The 22418-nt window shown below is 30.1% G+C and overlaps 3 protein-coding genes and 1 non-coding gene across 5 annotated transcripts; 1 reads left to right on the plus strand and 3 right to left on the minus strand.

Moving 5' to 3' along the window:
* Nucleotides 1-10489: 10489 nt before the first annotated feature.
* TRNAR-UCU (transfer RNA arginine (anticodon UCU)) lies at nt 10490-10562 on the minus strand. Its single transcript has one exon. It is a non-coding gene; the product is annotated as a tRNA-Arg (tRNA).
* Nucleotides 10563-11295: 733 nt separating this feature from the next.
* Nucleotides 11296-14015, minus strand: LOC130815216 (RHOMBOID-like protein 8). The gene is made up of 6 exons (XM_057681604.1): nt 13533-14015; nt 13048-13211; nt 12443-12606; nt 12106-12368; nt 11892-12018; nt 11296-11805 (listed from the first exon to the last, which is right to left on the minus strand). Exons 1-6 carry the CDS (start codon nt 13820-13822, stop codon nt 11683-11685), a joined length of 1131 nt encoding a protein of 376 aa, XP_057537587.1. The 5' UTR covers nt 13823-14015; the 3' UTR covers nt 11296-11682.
* Nucleotides 14016-15480: 1465 nt separating this feature from the next.
* On the plus strand, nt 15481-18985 carry LOC130814955 (uncharacterized acetyltransferase At3g50280-like). 2 transcript variants are annotated; one of them, XM_057681256.1, is made up of 3 exons: nt 15481-15680; nt 16659-17181; nt 17826-18985. In XM_057681256.1, exons 2-3 carry the CDS (start codon nt 16711-16713, stop codon nt 18717-18719), a joined length of 1365 nt encoding a protein of 454 aa, XP_057537239.1. In that variant the 5' UTR covers nt 15481-15680; nt 16659-16710; the 3' UTR covers nt 18720-18985. The 2 variants fall into 2 exon arrangements, with proteins under 2 accessions (XP_057537239.1, XP_057537238.1); XM_057681255.1 differs by having other exon boundaries at nt 15501-15680; nt 16691-17181.
* Nucleotides 18986-19491: 506 nt separating this feature from the next.
* Nucleotides 19492-21371, minus strand: LOC130814956 (pollen allergen Che a 1-like). The gene is made up of 2 exons (XM_057681257.1): nt 21141-21371; nt 19492-20382 (listed from the first exon to the last, which is right to left on the minus strand). The coding sequence occupies exons 1-2, from the start codon at nt 21304-21306 to the stop codon at nt 20021-20023; spliced, it is 528 nt and encodes a 175-aa protein (XP_057537240.1). The 5' UTR covers nt 21307-21371; the 3' UTR covers nt 19492-20020.
* Between the last annotated feature and the right edge of the window lie 1047 nt (nt 21372-22418).

Below are 22418 nucleotides of genomic sequence, written 5' to 3' on the forward strand. Positions count from 1 at the left end.
AATATATATTTGATCAAAAAATATATTAAATTGCATAAAAAATCAAATATAATAAATATAGTGCAAGAAAAAATATTATATATTTACTTTCTTAGTTTTATTATACTTACTTCTGATAGCTTTATTTATCTATATAATATATTACAATCGGGTGCAAACAAACAAAGTCTTCTTATAACTGATGCTGCCAGTGTCCACTAAGGCATAATAATCCATCCATTATGAGCGTTGCTATTTTTCGCCACCCCTTTTCATTTTTTCGCCACCCCCCAAAAATTACTTAATTGCCCCTGGATTTAAAAGAATTACAAAAATGCCATTGGAGTTAAAACATAATTAATAAATGTAAATCACGCTTAATAACACTATTAAGAATTTAATGCGGATGATTTGTCTATATATATCGAATTCTGAGATGCGTTTGAAGTACGAATTCAAACACGGTACTATCTCTCTAAAAACTGGTACTATCTCTCTAAAAAGTGTTAAAGAAGTTGTAAGGCGTAGTTGGTTGAATATGGCTAACGAAAGCGACTATGAGTCGGATGCGGTACGTAAAATTGCCTTTCGAAAAAAAAAAAAAAAAAAAAACAAGTCGCACAAATCTAGGCGACTGAACCATGGTTCAGTCGCACAAATCTAGGCGACTAACCCATGGTCCAGTCGCCCAGTTTTGTGCGACTGGACCATGGTTCAGTCGTCCAGATTTGTGCGACTGGTTTATTTTTATTTTTATTTTTTTAATATTTTTTATTTACGTATTAATGTTTTTTTAAATTTTTATTATAATTATTGTTAGTATTATTATTGTTGTTGTCATTATTATAATTTTTATTGTTGATATTTTTATTTTTTAAATTTTTTAATATTTTAATTTACGTAATTTATTTATTTATTTAATTATTTATTTATTTATTATTGTTATAATTATTATTATTATTGTTGTATTTGTTGTCATTATTATTACTATTATTATTATTGTTATTATTTGTCTTGTCATTATTTATTTATTTTAAATGTTTTTAAATTTTTTTATTAACGTAATGTTTTTATTATTATTAAAATTATTATTGTTATTGTCATTATTAATTTGATTTATCGTTATCTATTTATTTATTAATATTATTATTATTATTATTATAATAATAATAATAATAATTATTATTATTATTGTTGTTGTTGTTGTTGTTATTAATCCAAATATTATTATTGTAGTCATTAATGTACTTAATTTATATCATTTCAAATGTGCAGGAGTTTGAAAATTTTGGAGACAATGTAGACTACTCCGGTCGCTTTGTTACAGATAGGGAATTTATCTCCATAGATGAGTTACATAGTTGGGCCGATGCGATAGCAATAACAATCGGTTTTCAATTTACACGTGCTTCTTATAAAAAGAAAGAAGGACGTTCCAGAGTTAGTTGTTATTTAAGATGTCACCGCTATGGTAAACTTAGGGGTGATGTAGATAATGTAGATAATGCTGCCCGACCTGGTTCTAAAAGTAGGAGTTGCGGGTGTAAATTTATGATTGTAGGAAGTAGTCGTAAACCAGGAGAAAGACCTTGGACGGTAAGGGTGTGTCCTGGTGAAAAGGGAAAACATAACCACCCGTTCTTGGTGTACAGAGATGGTCATGTAAGGGCAAGGATTAATGTAGATATTCGGGTCCCCTCTGAGTAAGGTAGGCCTAGAACTATTACCTCTCAACAATTGCCTAAAAAAACCCTTTCCTTTTCCTTGATTACCAGCCATTTTCTACAATTTTTTACAGTTTTATTCAATATTATAAATAATAATATTTCTAAAAACATAATAATCATAAATAAAATATGGAAAAAAATAACATAAAAAACAAAATAATTAATTAATAATACAAACATAAACAATTATATAACAACAAAAAATTAAATTATTATTAACTATCACAATAACAGTAATAACATAAAAAAAAATTATATTTATAATAATAATCACCTTTTTTTAAAAAAAAAACAAAAAAATTATTAATAATAATCACCTTTTTTTTTTCTAAAATTAAGTACAATATTAACATTTTATTAAAAAAAATATATAAAATTATTCATAATAATCATGTTTTTTTTTATATTTCAAATTTTAAAATAATTAATTCTAAATATAAGGAAAAAAAAAAATATATATATATATATATATATATATATATATATATATATATATATATATATATATATATATATATATATAATAATCAGGGTTTTTTTTTTTTCAAAATTTAAAATATTATTCCTAAATAAACGGAATAAAAAAACAAATTTAAAATAAATAAATAAATAAATTATTTACAATATTAACATTTTATTAAAAAATATATAAATTTATTAATAAAAATCAGGTTTTTTTTTTAAATTTCAAACTTTAAAAATATATTTTTCCTAAATATAAGGAAAAAATATAATATATATATATATATATATATATATATATATATATATATATATATATATATATATATATATATATATATATATATATATATATATATATATATATATATATATATATATATATATATATATATATATATATATATATATATAATCAGTTTTTTTTTTTAAATTTCAATTTTTAAATTTATTACTCCAAAATATACAAAAAATTAAAAAAAAAAAAAAAAGAAAATGAGTCGCCCAGATCTGGGCGGCTGGACCCCCGGTTTAGTCGCCTAAAATTAGGCGACTGAACCGGGGTCCAGCCGCCCAGATCTGGGCGACTCATTTTCTTTTTTTTTTTTTCTGTAAAATATAAATAACATATATATACACTTACTAAAAAAAAATAAATAAACATTACAACATACAAATTTAAACTAATAATTTATAAAACAAAACATAAACATATATTTAATAATAAATAAAAATAACAATAACAATAATAATAATAAAATTAATAATAACAACATTAACATATATTTAATAATACAAAATTAACAATCACAATAATAATAATAAAATTAATAATAATAACATTAACATATATTTAATATTAACAAAAATAACAATACAATAATAATAATAATTAAATTAATAATAATAAAATTAACAAAATACATACGAAAAAAAAAAAAAAAAAAAATAGGAGTCGCCCAGATCTGGGCGGCTGGACCCCGGTTCAGTCGCCCAGATCTGGGCGACTCCTATTTTTTATTTTTTTTTTGGTGATTAAATTTAATTACAAATAACTTACCTCAATTGATAAATTCCGGATTGAACTTAATTTTTGCTCCCAAATTTTGCTTTTGTATGTTGGTTTTTAGTTGTAGTGAGAGTATTTTTAGTGTGAGTGTGGTTTATATAGAAAATTTTAGCTTTAATGGCATAATTGTAATTTTTTCAAAAACCAAGGGCAATATGGTAATTTACTAGGAGTGTGGCGAAAAAATAAAAAGTGCGGCGAATTATAAGAATTGGGTCCATTATCTACCATCTAGACGAGAAGAGCCGTGTGAAATGTGTATGTGGTGCCTTGTTTACAGGAACATTAATTGTTTTTCGGCGCCTTAACCTTTGTCAGCTTTCACAACTGCCTCGAACTCTGTGTCTATTCCTCAATTACTCCAACAATTTGGCTTCATCGGCTCTAGTACTCCATAAAAATCTAATGCAAAAATGAAGGAAAAAAGATAATTAAAAATGCATACTAAAAATAAAAAAGGAAAAATTCTGTTGACTAAAAAGCATAGCTGGTGTGATCGTCTTTTTTGAGAGACGTACTTCAAGTCCAATCCATTAAAGATTAATACCTATCTAACGTATTTTTAATGCCTATTGATATTATCTTTAATGCTTACTTACATTATTTTTAATGCCTACTTTCAATATCTTAAATGTTTACTTATATTATTCTTAATGCCTATTTACATATTTTAAAAAATATACAATGGATTGGTCCAATTAAATTCTCACATGAATTTGTGAAAAAAGATAAATAAGATCTCATAAGAGAGAGAAAATATACACTTATAAATTTAAGGTCCATTTTATTAGGGCTTTTCTTTGTTAATTGGCTAATTCCGATGTTATATATATACTAGTAATTGTAAAAAAAATAAAAAATTGATCCCTTTTTGAAATCAAAATAAAATTGTTATTATCATTATTATTACGTAATTGCCTAATATTTAAAAATTGTTTAGCCTAAATTTCGTCCTTCAATAATTTAAGATATTGTAATGAGGAAGCAACCCTTTGAAACTGCACAGGTACACAAAATATTACGGTTCTCCATATTAAATTACGTAGTATATATTAAGTGTTTAATAATACAAAATTGTTAGCAGGAACATGTCATAATTTTTAAAGTTGCACAACCCTTAATAGAATTTGTCAATTTTTACTCCTCCTTTAACAAAAGATTAGCCCCAATATGTTGTTATATTATAGCTGATTATCTACTACATGTCTTTGGAGAGACCACCTTAAGGTGAGACCGTGAGAATACTTATACAAGAGTAGCCCAATGACTCAATTTCAATTTCTACAATATACGAACATTAAATTGATCAATTTAAGGTCATAGTTGATACCTTTAAGGTCAAAATTGATATCTTTAAAATTTGTAACTGATAATTTATAATTTATTACTTGAATATATAATAATTTACCACTTTAACATAATGATTGATTATTTTAAGGTTATAATAGACCTCTTTGAGATTATAAGTTATAATCGATCACTATAAGGTGATGACTTATAATTTAGCACTATAAGCTTTAAATTAATCACTCCAAGGTTAATATTTATCATTTTGATTAATCACTTTAAGAAAAAAATTGATCACTTTAAAAAGTCCATAGTTGATCGATTATATAATTTATAAGTTGAAACTATTAATTTTAAGGTATGAATTAATTTGTTTAGGTTAAAGTTGATCATTTTAAAAGGTCATAATTGATCTATTTAAGTTTTATACTTTATGTTGAAACTAATCATTTTAAAATAAGTTCACTTTTAGGTCAATCGCAGTCGCTAAAAACAAAATTAGTTCAATTTTAGGTCAATCGCAGTCGCTAAAAACAATCAAAAAATAACCAATGAAAATGGGTCAGCATGTATGTGTTTGGTGATTGAACAATTTTTTCTAATAGTTTGTGAATTAACAATTAGCTATTTGATTGTCTACCAAACCTCCAAAGAAAATTTGAAAAAAATAAAATGTTTTAACAACTTAATTTCAAAAATAAGTTTCGTGAAAACTTTATTCTCAAAATAAGCCTCCGTACATTTCAACCTAGGCTTAGTGTAATATCGCTGTTACTAACAGCGAAATAAAAAAAAAAAAATTAGTAAAGCCTTAAGTCGCTGTTAGTTAATTGGTCAACTCCTTAATCTCGTAGGTTGGAATGAGGAAGTAATTGAGAACTGGAAACTTAAAACACATTAAGTCGCTATTACTAACAGCGACTTAAAAAAAAATTATTTTATTTATTTATTTAATTATTTATTTTTTAAGTCGCTGTTAGTAATAGCGACATTACACCAAACCTAAGTTGGGATGTATAAACTCTTATTTTGGAAATAAAGTTTTCATGAAGCTTATTTTTAAAATTAAACTGTTAAAACATCTTATTTTATTCAAATTTTCACCTCCAAACTCAACAATTTTTTAGAGGTAAATTTTTTCTTGGAAGAAATTAAAGTTTGTATTGAAATCCAAACTGTCAAAAGTACAAGGCAAATAGCAAGAAAGGGAGCCCAAAACACCCTCTACCAACCCAAAAACAAGCACCATAAGAGTCAATTTCCATCTTCTAGGAAAAGTTTACAACCCATCAAAAGATTTGATCTAGATTTGCCCGAGTTGGGATACTAAATCAGTAAATCATATAGAAACGACATTCAGTCCAACAAAGAACCATAAGCTTAGCATGCATTTTTACGGCATATCACGGTGAGACGCACATCCCAACTAATTAATACAATTATTAGTATATGGACATTTTATTTTAAGGTTGTCTAATTGAAAAACGATCTCTAACAAGAATAACTCTTCTTACAGAGCTTAAAAAAAGCACAAGGCCGCAAAACATGATTACGAGAATCGAACTCATGACCTTTTCTATAAAATAGGAGTAGTAATTGTTCTCAAATTAAAATAAAACTCAATTCTCATTATAATCAATACGATTTTTATTCTCCTGATCTCCTGTAGACATAAAGAACATATGTGGAGTGTGGTTCCAAATGTGAAATGACACCCTAATTACTTGTAAGTATATCCAACGTAGAAATAGGCCCTTTGCATAATCCTAGCTTTAAGGACGATATAATTTATATTGGGTGAACCTTTTAAAGTAACATTAATGAGGATAACTTTTTATAAATTATTAATACTCATTAATAAAATCAATTTCGTTAATCCTCCTTTTTCTGACCTCGCTAAGTATATATCATTGTTGGCTTGTTGCAAACCAACCCAATTGCTAAACCAATTGAGAAAAGGTTGCTATCAATAAGCCAATGAAATTAATATCTATTTATCGTATCAATAAATTTTTCTTATTTTTTATTTTAGTTCATTCTAATGAATTTGCATAATTTTTAATTTTTACATGAACTCATCACATTAATTCTATATTTTTTTTTCTAAAAGAAATTTGATTTTTATAGCCCACTATAATTCTTCTTTTATTTTTCGTATCATTTATTAACAATAAGACAAACTATGCCGGATGGAAGAGTAATTTCTTATTATGATAAAGTTACACTATATCATGCCTGCTTACAGGGTTAATCAATTTACATCTCTTACATTAAAAATTAAAGTAATCACAAATAATCACTCTGATTAACTTTCAGCTATCAACCATGGGAGAAACACCAAACTATATAAGGCATAAGCACAATACAACACAATAGTACAAGTTGAGTCGAGATTTAACAAGTACCTAATTAAGGAACAGTTCTATGATTAGCCATCCATTCAATTAATTAAGTGCATTACAATAGAATCATAGACGTTTAATGAGGATCCGTCATTCCGAGTGGGGTGCCAATAATAACTTTGCAAACTTAACTAGGTTATTTATGATAGTTTTGTGGGCCATCCTCACAAACATAAGAGTAACTGTTGAATATTGTTAAAAGTCAAATGAGATATTTATTCTTAATAAGAGAACTTAAAACTATACTAATATAGAAGTAGTTATTTATACTTATTAATTATCACTCAAACCAATATACTAATATTGTAATAAGTTGATCACGACATAAAAATTATTCAAATAATTTTTTTTATTATTTAAAATTCTGATTCAACTCCCTAATATTTTAAAATGCTCATCTTTTATAATAAATTAGTCAATGAACAAAAAATGTTCAAGATTTGTCATAGGCTAACCCTTCCCTTTGGGGATTTATGTAAATTATGAAGTAGATATAGATAAAAACCTTGTTATGTGTTTGTTTGATTGACGCAAGCTAGTTGATGACTAAACACAACAAAAGCTAGATTATCGTCACCTAATTGTCTACGTGGTCATTTATGCAATATGCTTATTCAAAGAATTACAGTAAGCTTTGGTCCAAGGAGTCAAAATGAGATGCAGGTCCCATGACTTGGAAAATGTATCATGTTTCAATTACACATTAGTTCATCTTATGGTACAAGTAATCTAGTATCTACACTAAACTAATCCTTTTGTCCTATTCATATAATATCATTTGATTTTAAAGTTTTTTACATATTTAAGTTAAATTGTTAGAGTATATAATATATTTATAATATATTTTGAAGCCGCAATTATCAATACTTAAGCTTTGAAATAATTCTTTATAAATATATCAAAGCCAAAGTAATAAGAGATCACGTAAATATTAAAGCTTCTTGTATACTATGCAATCACTATTATACTATTAACACACATCCAAAATTCCATATTTCATATTTAGAGTTAGTTAAAGTTATACTTTAAAGGAATAAGTCAATATAGATTTGCTGTACAATATTATTATTGTTTATCATTTTTATACATTCTTTTTATTGTCCTCCTCTTCAATTATAACCTTTGCACAATTTTTAATCCATACTCTTTGAGTGATTTGTTTGGTACTTGATATTGAGTAGTGAAAACAATAATGAAAATTAATGTAACATTGATAGAATATATACCTCTTTAAAAAGTTTATTGGTTATATTTTTTCCCTTTAAATTATGTCATAAACATATAAAATTCATTCTAATACATTACCATTTGAATATATATTTGAATATATGGCATAGATAGTAATGATTAATGAAAAATTATGAAAAAAAACTCTTATGATCATAATTAATAATAATATGTTTTTCGTTTGATCAAACTTACTAGAAAACGTCGACCCTTTGTTAGTAAATATAATTATTATCAATTTGTTAGAGTATATAACATATCTAAGGTGTCAGCTATTAGCGTAACTGCTTAACCTTTTAGTTGAATCAATTTCAGTTTGACATGATATCATACCACCTCAACTACAATCAACTTAAATTTTGATTGAGGTCTCATGTATATTATATACTCTAATATATATGACTATATGCATTCTCATCTCATAAATTTTCATATTTTACAAAATCTACGTATGAAATTAAAATTGTTTAGTAATTAAATATATCATCTATATATGATCAATACAAGAAAAAAAAACAAAATTAAGGACACAAATTGAAGCTTTACTCTATTAGCCTATGATCTGTACAAAATTTTAAATGGTTTAAGTAAGAAAAAAATAGATAAGCTATACAAAAGTATTGAAGTAAAAAAATCAATGACCAACTAACACCAGGACTAGGGACAGAGTAGTCTAGTATCCGATTGTTGGCGGCGAGGTGGCGACCAAAGAGCTTGTGATCAGATAGAGTGGTGGTGGTGGCGGCGGAGGAATGACCTTTACTAGGAGATGAAGGTGTCTTTGAACCGCCCTTTGGTAGGGCTGATAGGACTAAACTTGGTGTATATGAGATTGCCTTCTTCTCTTGAAGCTTTCTAGCATGACAAGTTGTATGGGATATTGTTAGTATCATGAAATATAACAAAACTAAAAGTGTCCTACCCTTTAAGGGATACATTGCTATTGGGTTTATGAATTGAGGAGTAGTTATTGGGATTCGGGGCCTAAACTAGGAGAATGGAGAGGGGAGAGATTTTCTTTTAAGGTTTTGACTAATGAGTAATGAGTAATTTATAGAATGATAAAAGGGAAAATGTTTGCGAGTGAGATGAGTTTGTAGTTGAGAGAGGTTTTGGGTGCATTTATAAAAAGATTTTGAGGGAAATAGAATAGTAGTTTTTCTGTTCTTATTAGATATTGAATTATAAAGTTGATAGAGAAAAAGTGAAAACTACAAGTATTAAAAATGTTAAAATAAAATTAGTATGAAGTATTTTAGGAATCATAAACATTTTAAAATAATAAAACAAAGTTAGTCGAAAATATATAAAAATTATAAGTATTAAAAAATATTAAATTTAGAGTGCTTAGGCTCTTATGTCCAAAAAAATATGATAGAAATAAAAGGATTTTTTAAAAATAAGCCAAACAACAACCTGAACAGACTAAAATGAAAAATAAGTACATCAAATAGGAGTGTACCAAAATAGAACGTTAAATAGGAATGTACCTCCAACTTGGTCTGCAAAATCGATTGAGACTGCCATTTGATATTTTTCATCCGTTTTTATTAATTTATGTTCCTGTTTAAAATCAAGGATCCCTAATTCTAGATCGAACAATTAATAAAATAGTATGAAGAGGGTAACCTTCATAGAAGGTGGTTTAAGTGAAAAAATTACTATCTAGTCCATGCCTTCGAAGTCTCCATAAATTGCTCTAAAGTAGGTCGAAAAGTGGTCTTCGGTGGGCTTCTCCACGGTGATAGGCTGGTGGTCTCCGAGATCCTACAGAGAACACCGTCACCCTGGGATGCTCCCGAGGTGATGCCTCCAACAATCAAGTTAGTATCCAAAATATAGAATAAATGTGTTCAGTTTAGAGAGAGGAGTGTGTTTGATTTTGGCTAATATGGTCGCAACTCAAAAGCCACTTACTTGCAAATGACTTTAAAAAGTGTATATAAACATGAAGGAGACTTTCCCTAATCCTAGTGGGCTATTATATTTAAACCTGAGCCTTAATAATAAAACATATAAAATAAAAGGCTTATTTTAATACAAGCAACTTATATAATATGGTATTATAGAAGTATAATTTTAGATCATTTGTCATTCAATTTACAACTGATGTAATAAAAAGAGTATCTAAGTATGTATTTTAGCCACCATATCAACTCATTTAGAAATTAGGGACAGGGTCATAGATTAAGTTATACTTATACTCAACCATTTTTTTATTCATTGAAAAGCAAAATCATGTGTGGTCTATAGATGTAATTGGAACAAAATGAAATAATTATATAGCTTGTATTGCTTTAACGTCATAAATCAAAAACAGCAAAAATTAAAAATAACACGCTCGATGGGATTCGAACCCACAATCCTTTGATTAGAAGTCAAATGCCTTATCCATTAGGCCACGAGCGCCACATATGATGAGCAAAGTCATTAAAGGGATATATAATTTTAGTTCATCGGTAATAGATAGATAATCAAAATAAGCCCGATTCAGTTTTTATCCGATCTCGTAAAGTCAAATTGATTTCAAAATGATGTAAAAATCAGTATAAACGCAAAATTTAATTATACTCAAAACAATTCGAAATACCAGACCTAAAATTGATCTAATAGAAATATTTTACATGGGTAGTATTTATAGGCGACTATTATATAGCATATTTTATACGTATTTTGACTAAATTGAAACCCATGAGTGTCCTAAAAAATTATTCATATCTATTTGTTCCAAATCCAACTTGAATACTTTAATGAAAATATAAAATCAAATTAATAAATTGTCATAATGTCCCAAAATTTATTTTTGAGAAAAAAAACTAAAGTGTTAAAGTTGAGATAAAAAACTAATATGGAACAATCTAAAATATGTAGCAAATAATTTTGTATAAAGGAAGTAATAGTGATGATTTCCCTTATACGGGTGAATTTAATGTTGTCTTTGATCTGATTTGCTCTATGGATAATTTTCTAACTTTTAATTTATATGTTCTTACCTTATTTTCATCTTCAATATGTATAACGTAAATTTTTATTAAAATCGGTAGTATTTAATTGAATTGTCCATAATAAAAGAGAATATACGAAAGTATAACATAGGAGATACATGAAAGGTCTTTCATATAACCATATCTTATTACACACTAGAAGAAAGCCCACTTACTATCTATAGGCAACCCTATTACATTCTCTAAAACAAAAAGAACAAGGAATTCAAACTTTTCATTGAAAGAGATTATATTGTCAATGTTCACTTGGAGTGAAGACCTAAGACCTTTAGAGATCTCCTTTGATAACATCGTCTACTATCCTCCACCCTTCTACAGATCCTGATCATAGCTTCAATGAGCGGGCTATAATAGGTATGATGATTGCAGCAATGTTAGTGCTGATATGGTATCAGGGCAATGTGGATCTCAAGTTAAGGTGTTACATTGAAATACAGTCTATAACCCATACATGTAGAACAATCTAGATTAAAAATACAGGCTACTAGAACAATCGGCAGAATGAATGCCCCTTGAAGGATGAACTAAGAGCAAATCAAAGTACACAATTCTTGCAATCTTGTAGGCGAGACGTTTGTGTAAGGCAGGATCCTGAAGTTGTCACTTTCCAAGCACCTTAATGTAGTCTGTCCCCTGATTTCACTGATCTGAAATTCATAGTAATAAATCAACATATTTATCAGTAAAATACGAGCACCCGAAATCGAGGTCCTCGCTGTTGGAGAAACATTACCTTACATGATGGAGTTTTGACATCGCAAATCCACTTTCGAGAAGGTATACAATCAATATACCGACACCAGCTGCAGTTTTTGTTAAGATCTATACGAAGAAGAACTGCTACGATGAGGCCAGCGACCCTACGCGAGGAAGTTCAATGTGAATGTCATGCTTGATCGAAAAGTTTTAAGTTGTTGGCTCGTTTTGAAGCGTGCAGAAATACTTACATGAGGTTGAATAGAATCAACGAAACAATGCGTAGAACAGGTCTGTCAAACTTCTGTTTCAGTGGCACAGACTTGTTAAAGCCGTAATCATAAAAACCTTTCTGTAAAGCGGGCATTCTAAGTACCGGAGAGAAAAACATTACAAAGCCAAGAAGAGTTCCTGATATAAATCCTGCGATGTTTGAGAAGTTGTCGATATAGGGCACCATCCCGAGAGTGAAATTGATTGCAAATATGAGGAGCAAAATCACGACAGCTAGAAACTGCACCAGATTGAAAAATTAGGGAGTAAGCAATGGATCAGGTAGAAGGGTGTCGAGGCAGACAAAAGACGAACCTTCTGGTTGTATGATTTCCAGTCTCGAATAAGCCCTGAAAATGATGCACCGATCAAGCCAAAGAGAGCACCCGAAGAGGAAACTTCAGGGCTATTTTGGACAAAAAGTATGGCCATCAAGCTACCAGTGAAGGCAGACAAAATGTAGATTATTCCGGTCCTCACTGCATATCAGGAACTAAGAGCATAAGCATATACATGCTTCTTACATATGGGATATTTGGCAATTGACTGTTGGCTTTTTTAGTTGGCTTGTTTGACCAGTTGAAAATGTTGGTTGTTTTTGTTGGCTTTTAAATTAGCTGAAAAGTCCAGCTGTTTACGAAGATGTTTGATAAATTAAGGCATTGGCTGTTAGCCGTTTATTAGAGAAAAAGTTGGTTCACAAGCCAAAAGCCAACAAAAAAACTAACTGGAGTAGCTATTTAATTTTGGCTTAAAGCCATCTTTGCAGCTGGCTTAAAAGCCGTTTACCAAACACTTTTTTTTGGTTTGACCAATTAAGAAGCCAAAAGCCAACTAAAAAGCTAATGTAAAATTCAACTACCAAACAACCCATAGTATTTAATGATAATTTGATTATTTAATAGGGTAGGATATATTACATGATCCGAATTTCTGCTCCAGATTAACCCCAATTAAGAGTACACTACAGAGGCTGATCAAAAGGTGAAATGCACCAGCATGTAGCAAAGGGGCGGTGAAGATGCGCCACACTCCATGATCTTTTGTCAAGAACATTCTTCGGAGAGCTCCCATACTATCTAAACTGTAGCCATTCAAATAGTGCACACAATATAAGCATTGGAAGTCCGAAAATTCGCACTATTACTCATCTGCTGAATTCAAATATTAATACACTTTCTATATAATTCAAGAAAAAAACCCATCACAATTTAAGAAAATCTTATTTATACACTTTCTACCATGAATCACAAAGAAATTCAAAACCCTAAATCCGAACCCTAAAGAGAAGACATATTCTTATACAACAAAAAAACCCAACTCGAATCAAGAAATAAAAGATTAATCTCAATAGGAATCTACAAGATTTGAACATAAATTAAACAAGAAAAGTAGAAAAACTAACACTGAAGAAGAAGGACCAAGAAGAGGATTCTCGGAAAGTGGCTGAAAAACCAACAAAATACAATCTCCATGTGATTTATCCCAGCAATTGTTAAGAATCATAGTGCAAAAAAATGCCACTAGATGAACAATGAAAAAGAATGAAATCAACCAAGTTGATTCAACGTTCTTTGACATTGACCCAAAGAAAGGAATTTTCCGTTTTTCCCCTGTCATTTCATCAACCTTTTTCTCAGTTGAATTCACTGGAATTTCATGGCTTTCCTTTATATTCATATCCCAAGAATCCATTTTTTCTGTTTTTCTGGGTATCAAAGATTATCAAATTTTATGTTTAGGGTTTTTTGTTATTGATAATGGTTAGTAATTCTGGAAATAATGGTTAGTAATTCTGGAAATAATGGTTAGTAATTCTGGAAATAATGGGTTTTTCAGAGAGAATGTAGGTGGATTTTGGCGGGAAAATTAGTTGAAAGAGTATGGGTTTTACTGATGGGTAGTAAGGGAGAAGGTAGGATCTGAAACCGATAAATGGGCTCCTGGACATAGGATTTACTAGTGATAGGTCGTAGTCGTATAACTACGGAACTACTAATAAATAAGTTAAAATTAAAAAAAAATTAAAAAAAAAATCTAATTTATTGTTCAAAATAAGTGTTATTTCACTAACGACGAGCAATATGTACATGCTCTACTCAATATGCCAAGATAATTCTGTAACAAACAACCATTTAAATAAATTGATCAAGTCAACTATAAAAATAAAATTTCATTTGTTATTGATAACAACAAATAAAGTTTTCATGATGATTTTACTCGGCTAAAAGTTTGGATCTATCATTTTCTTTTAATTGCATTTACACATTTTAAATTTCTCATATTTTGTCTACACAATTTGATCTCTCACTTAATTTATTACCAAATATACACAAATTCTTAAAAACACTACACTTTCTCTTTGATGCTAAATCAAAGGGACAACGATTCAGAGTAAATGTTTATGAATAAAGATAAACATCCACTTGACATACAATAAACACTTACTTTACAAAATCTTAAACACCTACTAGGCTATTACACATACTATAAACAGTTAGTTTTCATACATACCATAAATATCCATCTCACAAAATTTTAAAGTTATACTTCATATCCTGCTACACATATCATGAGCACTTATTTCAAATATTATAATCACTTACTTTATATATATTATAACATGTGCAGCAAATGAATTTTATTTTTTTTATCTATTGGATCACTTGTAAGAGGATTGATCATCTCTTAGACACAATCTCTCACAAAAGTTACTGTTCTTCCTATATTCTCATTTACAAACGTATTTTTTGTCTTTGTCTTATCTACTAAACTCCAACATCTATTTGATCTTATTATCCGACCCTATTCCCTTATCCATTATCAAGTCTTATATGTGATTGTTTCACCAATAGACAAGTTGATCTAATAAATTCATTTCTCTAATTAATCACATTAAGATTATAAGCAATTACCATAACACTGTAAAAAGTAATCATTTTAATACTGTCTGTGATCACTCTAAGACAATAAATATATATTAGACTAGTCCATCAAAAATAATTTTATCATAAAACCATCTCATTTAAAAATTAATTTGAAATCCACTTATAATCAAAAGAAATAAAAACTACTTCATTTCTTAATGAAGTTTCCATAAGAAATATTCACAAAAATTAAGAAAAATTAGAATTTTTTAGATAGTATAGTGGAAAAAATATGAGGACTATAACTAATAAAAGAAAATTTTATAAAATTAGTAAAAAACTTGTGAGAACCATACAAAATATAAATATTAAAATAAAGTTAGTAAACGATATATAAAGATTAAAAGTATTATTAAAATGTTAACGAATAGAGATATTTTATCCAAAATTTATAATATAAAGTATTCTTTGTGAGAACCATAAATCATAATAAAACATACAAAATATCAAATCAGAATTCTTTTAACTAACGTAAGGGAGTACTAATTAATAGAAGTATGAACTATGAAGCGAGGGATAGTGCTTTATAAGGCTTTGATTGATATTTTCTAATTTTCTAACCGAACACAGAAAATTTAGTAGCCATCATCAGCACTGCAGAAGGATCATATTGACCCATTTCATCGGTACTTTTCTCTCTTGATTTTATCTATTTTTGATTTTGATTACTTCCTAGAATTCCTTATATTAATTATTCTGTAAGTTTACAAATTGCTGTGATCTGGGTGTTAAAATGGTTAAATTGTTCGATTAACATGCAAAAGAACTGTTCATCTAAAAAAAAACTGTTCATCTGAAAGCGTTGTTGCTTGGTAAAAAATTTCCTACAGCTCATACTAAATTTTCTGGTAAAAAATTTAAGGGTGTAAGTTGTTTGGTAAAAAATTTAAAATGATATTGAATTTAAGGGTGCAAGTTGTTTGGTAAAAAATTTAAAATGAAACAATATCAACTTAATAATTTGGCTTTTTTATTTAATAATTTTGTTTAGATTGGATTGATGTAAATTTTCAATTTGGGTTTTGAATTGAATTCGGCAGGAAAAATAAAAACAAATCAATTCACAATTAGTAGGAACTTCTATATTTTGTTTAGTTTAGATGCTTCGAAATTTGAAGTATTTGGTTTATCAAATGTTTAATCATTTCACTAAGATTTAGTCGATTGTTATTATAATTCTTAATATTTATTTCAGCTAATTTGGTTTTAGGTCAAATTGACATTAATAATCCAACTTTTTACTCATCCGCTGCAAATAATCTCAATTTTTGATTGTTTTTTAATAAATTAATATTTTCCCTTAGTTTGCTTTCAGCCTAATAATTAATAGGGTTTGTTGACAGCAAATTAAGGGCAAATGTTAGAATTATTATAAAATAAAAGGGTGTGCCAATAGAAAACTAAGTTGCAAAGGTTGAATTATTAAAAAATAATCTAAGTGTAGGATTATCGAAAGGATGGATTATTAGTATCAATTTTTCTTGGTTTTATGGTTAGATTTGGTTTTTCGAGTGTAATTTGGCTTGGTTTAGTTTGAATTTGGTGTGAAAAATGTATAACTAAATTTAGTTTGGTTTGATTTGATTTTGTATAAAAAAACCCAGAAACCGAACTTACACGGCCGATTGAATTGCAGCAAAGGTGAAACAAATAGTAATGAAAAATCCTCCAATCATCAAACAAATTTCAGAATCCTTCATCATGCCAAATCTCAATGAATTAAATGATGTAAAAGATCCATACTTTCTAGCACCTGGTGATCTTGCTATGCTCTCAGCTCATTACATTCAAAAGGGTCTTCTGTTCTACAAACCTTCAACAAGGATTGAAGAATTCAGCATTGAAATTTTCTTAGAAAAGCTCAGAGATTCACTTTCAAGAACTCTTGTTCTTTTCTATCCTTTAGTAGGACAACTTACTACAAAGATAAATGATGATGAGCATACTTGTTTGATCTATGTTGACTGTAAGAAGGGTCCTGGTGTTAGATTTGTACATGCTACTGTGGATTTGGCTGTTGATGATATTTTGTCTCCCACAGATGTACAACCGATTACGAAATTGTTTTTTGATCATCATAAGGCTGTGAATCATGATGGGCATTCTAGCCCGTTGTTATCTGTTCAGGTAAGGATATTGAATTATTGTGTGATTCTGTTGTGGTGATCATATTTATTACATGTTCAGGTCTTAACCAACCGGAGAATCTTGGGTTTGCTTAGTGGTTGAAGATTTTCCCTTCTGCTCTTGTGACGAGGGTTCGGTTCTCACCACTTATAGAAAGGGTTAATTTCTTCTTGCCCTTGCTTGTAGGCGATTTTCGGAAACCAATTGGATACATTCCACATGACCCTTTGATTTGGTGGCATTGATCCTTTGATTAGTAAGACCCATAAGTTTTGTCCGCTTTCCTGCTGGCACTCTCTTACAAGGGGTACGGGTATGGATTGTCTGTCACCTTCTCTCATCGAGTTCTTGTTCTCGAGCAAGATATTGGGTTGATGATGATGAGTTTTGTCACTTAAATGTAGAGTTAAAATAATTTTTGGACTATTATACTCTGCATATGCTATATCTACATTAATTTTTCCAGATGGAAAGTGGTTGGCTTTTAGCCATTAGTAGCTCAACCACTAATCAGTGATCAATGTAGCAAATTCAATAGGAGGGAAGGATTACTTCGGTTGTACTATACATCAGAGTTAGAATAATGACATTTTTTCCGTCACAAATGTATATCCTTTTCTGCGATTTCAAATCTCTTTTGGCAGGTAACAGAGCTTGAAGATGGGGTTTTTATTGGCTGTTCGATGAATCATGCAGTAGGAGATGGAACTTCTTACTGGAATTTCTGGAATACATGGTCAAAGATACATCAGCAACATAGTACAACTTTGAGCCTACCCGTTCTTGAACGTTGGTTCCCTGAAGGACATGGTCCGCGGATTATCCTTCCATTTACTCGTACCGATGAATTCATTACCCGATTTGAAGCGCCTCAATTGAGGGAAAGAATCTTCCATTTCTCGTCCGACTCAATTTCGGAGCTCAAAAAGAAGGCGAATAGAGAGGCTGGCGAACCACAAAAGGAGATCTCATCGTTGCAAGCATTGTCTGCACTAGTATGGCGGGCAATCACCAGATCACGGTGTCTAGCTCCTGATGAAAGAACTGTCTGTTCGTTGGATGCTAATCTTAGGCAGAGGTTAAACCCTCGATTGCCACACGGTTATTTTGGGACTGCGATTTGGGTGGCGAAAGCTGCTGCAACGACTGATCAAGTGCTTGGAAACAATTTAGGATGGACAGCTTTATTGCTGCAGAAAGCGGTCTTGGAGCTCACCAATCAAACAGTGAGAAATGTATTTGAATCATGGATGCAGTCGCCGTTTGTCTATCAAATTGAGAAATTCTTCGAGCCAAACAGTATAGTGATTGGAAGTTCCCCAAGATTTGATATGTATGGCAATGATTTTGGTATAGGGAAACCGGTTGCTGTTCGAAGTGGGTATGCTAACAAGTTTCCAGGAAAAGTGACTACTTATCCCGGGAGAGAAGGAGGAAGAAGTGTCGATTTAGAAATATGTTTACCGCCTGATGAAATTAGTGTTCTTGAATCAGACAAAGAGTTCATTGCTATGACAGTTGAGGGCTTGCATGTTTAGCAGAGTCTGGACCAAGAAAATTCAGGTTAGTTCCTTGCAAGAAAATAAGTTTATCTGAAACCTCGATGATCATTCCGACATGATTTCATAATAAAATGTTATTTTGTAAAGATGAGAATACGATAAAACGTTAGTAGAGATAGTAAAATTGCAGAATAATGTAAAGAAGTACAAACTTTCGAGAGGGTTGTTCTGTCTCAAATCTCAATTGAGTAATAGAAACCGATACAAAATACTGACGAATGTGATACTTGATCATTTCTCTACTCTATACTACTGTCATAGTAGGCAACAGCTTTCGACTTTCCATCGTGAAGAATCACACCCCGATCAGGGTGATTTTAGGATATTAGTATTGGGTGGGGTGAACACTCACCTCTATGTTTGTTTTGAACCAACTCGGTTACTATCTTCGGTGATATATGTTACCCAAATTCGATATTTAGAGTGTATATGAGTGTTTATGATCAAATGACCCGAGCCATGACTGAGGCATACCCGGGCCTAGATGGCAGATGCCCCTGCTGTCAATGTTGATCCTTAGCAGTTCACATGTTAATCTCTTCAGATTTGCATTGTGCACATCTATTGCATTCTTCATTTAAGACTGGCAGAACATGATCCCTAAGCTTAAGGTTGTTCATTCCCTCTCCAGAACTTTCCATAATTGATTTAAAAAAAATATAGGAGAAATTATTTCTAAATAATCTAACCTTGTATATTTTTTACTGGCAACACCCCTTGTCACATTTTAACCGGCTACAATAAGTACCTACTAGCCGTTACACTCACTTCTTCTTCCTCTTCTTTATTGGTCTACCTCTACTTCCCTTAGGTTGTAGGTATCTCCAGTAAACAGTTAAATTTCAAGCATATAGATGGTGTTGAAATCAAAAAATTCACAATTCATTCCTGCTGCAAAAACCATGGGAGTACAATATAACTAAATAATTGTATATTTCAATATGATTCTCTATAGACAAATAATACTTGTGCCTTTTATTTCTTAAATGTTAAATATACAAAAGTATTTTTACAACCCATACATATATGTGGAATAAAATGATTAAGAGAAGGAAATACACATAGAGAACACCAAGGTTTACATTAAGATTCCTCCAAAATAAGCAACAACCAAAGAAAAAACAACATACATATATGACTAGCACATGCTCTTAGACTCCCAAACACAATACATAAATTCTCATTGATACAAGGCTAGTTTCAAATTCTTAATAGAAATAAAACTTTACCTCTAAATAACTTAAAATAAAAAAAATAAACATAAATTATTTCACACTTCAATTAGGGCCAAGTTGTGGTTGACCTTGAGCATCAATGATATCCAACTCCTTGAGAACTTCAGGGCACTCTTGAAGAGGAGTCTTCTTCATGAATCCAAGAGGGTTAGCGTTGCGAATGTCAGTAGCTTCGCCATTGTTGGATGTTAAGCTGAGCTTAGCGGATTGTTTGGCATAAACGTCTGTAGAGATTTCGCTGCATTCTTTGTCTGGACTTTTAACCAAAACGATTTCACAGATATCTTCCTCGTAGTCACCATCGACCTTGATGTTGTACATCCCTACCTTGTCGGTTACAGCTTCGGATTTGAAGGTTTCGACACCTGAAGTCAGGTTCCTGCACTCCAATCTCACAGTTGCTCCTGTTCATCCATGGTACAAAAACATAATCATATGTTGAAACTAACATCTTAAGAGTATAGAATCAAAGGTATGTATGTTCTTTCACAAAGTGGGCCTAAAATTAGAGGTATTCAAAACAGATTCGATGACCCGAAATTTACCCGACCTTGTAATTGAACCCGATTTGACCCAATTTCAAAAAGATTTACGATTATGTAAGAAACAATACGGACACAAAACCCGATTTTAAATTGAATCGAAATACCTAACTCAAAATCAACCCGATAACCCGAATTGACACATCTATCTAATGTGTTAGGTGTATCACAGGATCAGGTGAAATCAAAGGCGGAGCAAGATTACACTATTATTTGTTTCATTTTGTTGAAATTTTGGAGCCCTAAATCATATAATGTAAAGTATATTGGAGCCCCTTAATTTAGAGGGTCCTTTACAGACGTGTATTTTGCATATGCCTAGAACCGTACATCCCCTGAATGCTATTATAATAAGGTATTCTTAAGATCAACTCAAAATCTTTGATGAGTTTCTCCTTCTTAATGAAGAAACATAAAGAGAAATTACAATATGTATCATGTTTTGTCACACGAGAACTTTTTCGCCTATAAATATGTTATATACAGATAAAATGTGAAACACCGTGTGTGCATTTGATTCTTGCATGAGATGCATGCACATCGTATGTAACGATACTCTCAATAAAGGTAATCGGTTACACAAAACAAAACAAATTAGCATGAGAAATCATCGTTGGTACCTTCCATCATGGTACTAACACGAGAAATGAACTGTATGCGGCAAGTGTCACAGTACACCGTGCCCTGGACTTGGAAGTGGTTGTAGTGGAGGGCGTCAGCTACGCCTGCCAACGACAGGACGCAGAGAGCCGCAACCAGAAGAAAAACACCTTCACTCTTCACCATATTTGTAAAATTTCTATGGATCAATTTAACTTGATATTTCTATGAAATTTAAATGTGATTAAATGTCCTAAAGGATGTTGTTAGGTTTATAAAGAAGATAAAAAGATGGTTATTTTAGAACATTAAGTTGGCTTATTATTGTTTATGTTATTTCTGGTTATACACACTAATTTTGGAAAATTCATGCAAATTTTTGTAATGTGACTGGTTTTTGGCTTCCTTAGTTTGCTCAAGATAAGGAGATTCACAAATAATCATTTTTCCTTTTTTTTTTTTTTGATTTTCTTACAGGTTGCGGATAGGGAAAAAGTCTAATATTAGTAATATGATAGTTGCAACTTAAAACACATCATGAAAACTAATATCATTGATTATACATCATGAAAGATTATGAATATAATTATTTGAAATAATAATTTAGCTGTTTGAGAGAAATCTAACAAGATTTTTAAGAAAAAATAAGATTAGTGAATGAATAGTAGCTATAGCTATTACATTAATGCGCAAAATGCAAAGATATTTTTATACCGTGTAACCATTCATACAAAAATTGTATGAAAACGAAGTTAGGAACATTAAATTGATGTTTTAATTTTTATTCGTATCAAAATGAAAAAACTTGTATTCTTTTACTGTTCTGATTATATGATATTCTACTTTCGAGATACTAGACTTTCGATCAAACAACGCCATGGCCCTATCTTAGATTTAATTGGAGCAATTTTTTTTCATGAATTTTCAATACCCTAAATTAATTAATTATATTTCATGAAGGAGGAGAGATACGAGAGTATATTGACGTCAGAGTTTTAGGATGTTCAACATTGAAATTTCTTTTCTTCACCCACTATATTATTCAAATTTCAATGTATATATGTTAATAATAAAGAAAAGGTTGGACTTTTATCATTCAAAATAGAACTCATTACCATTAAAGGTGAAATAAATTAAACACATCTAGTCTCCTGAGAGACCGTCTCTTTGAAAGACGTATTTCAAACCCAATCCATTTAAAATTAATGCTTACTTATCATATTTTTAATGTCTACTTATATTATCTTTAATGTTTACATATCATATCCTTAATACCTACTTTCAATATTTTAAATAGC

Source organism: Amaranthus tricolor, chromosome 6 (genome assembly GCF_026212465.1).
Source record: "Amaranthus tricolor cultivar Red isolate AtriRed21 chromosome 6, ASM2621246v1, whole genome shotgun sequence".
In the NCBI taxonomy this organism is placed as follows: domain Eukaryota; kingdom Viridiplantae; phylum Streptophyta; class Magnoliopsida; order Caryophyllales; family Amaranthaceae; genus Amaranthus; species Amaranthus tricolor.

What these genes read in the sequence shown, in the direction of transcription:
- LOC130815216 (XM_057681604.1), bottom strand. Translation starts at nt 13,822, where the DNA reads ATGGATTCTTGGGATATGAATATAAAGGAAAGCCATGAAATTCCAGTG. An exon ending in CTTGGTCCTTCTTCTTCAGT is followed by an intron (nt 13,212 to 13,532) that starts GTTAGTTTTTCT and finishes GAATGGCTACAG; the next exon opens with TTTAGATAGTATGGGAGCTC. An exon ending in GGAAATCATACAACCAGAAG is followed by an intron (nt 12,369 to 12,442) that starts GTTCGTCTTTTG and finishes AATCTGGTGCAG; the next exon opens with TTTCTAGCTGTCGTGATTTT.
- LOC130814955 (XM_057681256.1), top strand. Translation starts at nt 16,711, where the DNA reads ATGAAAAATCCTCCAATCATCAAACAAATTTCAGAATCCTTCATCATG. An exon ending in GCCCGTTGTTATCTGTTCAG is followed by an intron (nt 17,182 to 17,825) that starts GTAAGGATATTG and finishes CTCTTTTGGCAG; the next exon opens with GTAACAGAGCTTGAAGATGG.
- LOC130814956 (XM_057681257.1), bottom strand. Translation starts at nt 21,306, where the DNA reads ATGGTGAAGAGTGAAGGTGTTTTTCTTCTGGTTGCGGCTCTCTGCGTC. An exon ending in TGTTAGTACCATGATGGAAG is followed by an intron (nt 20,383 to 21,140) that starts GTACCAACGATG and finishes ATGGATGAACAG; the next exon opens with GAGCAACTGTGAGATTGGAG.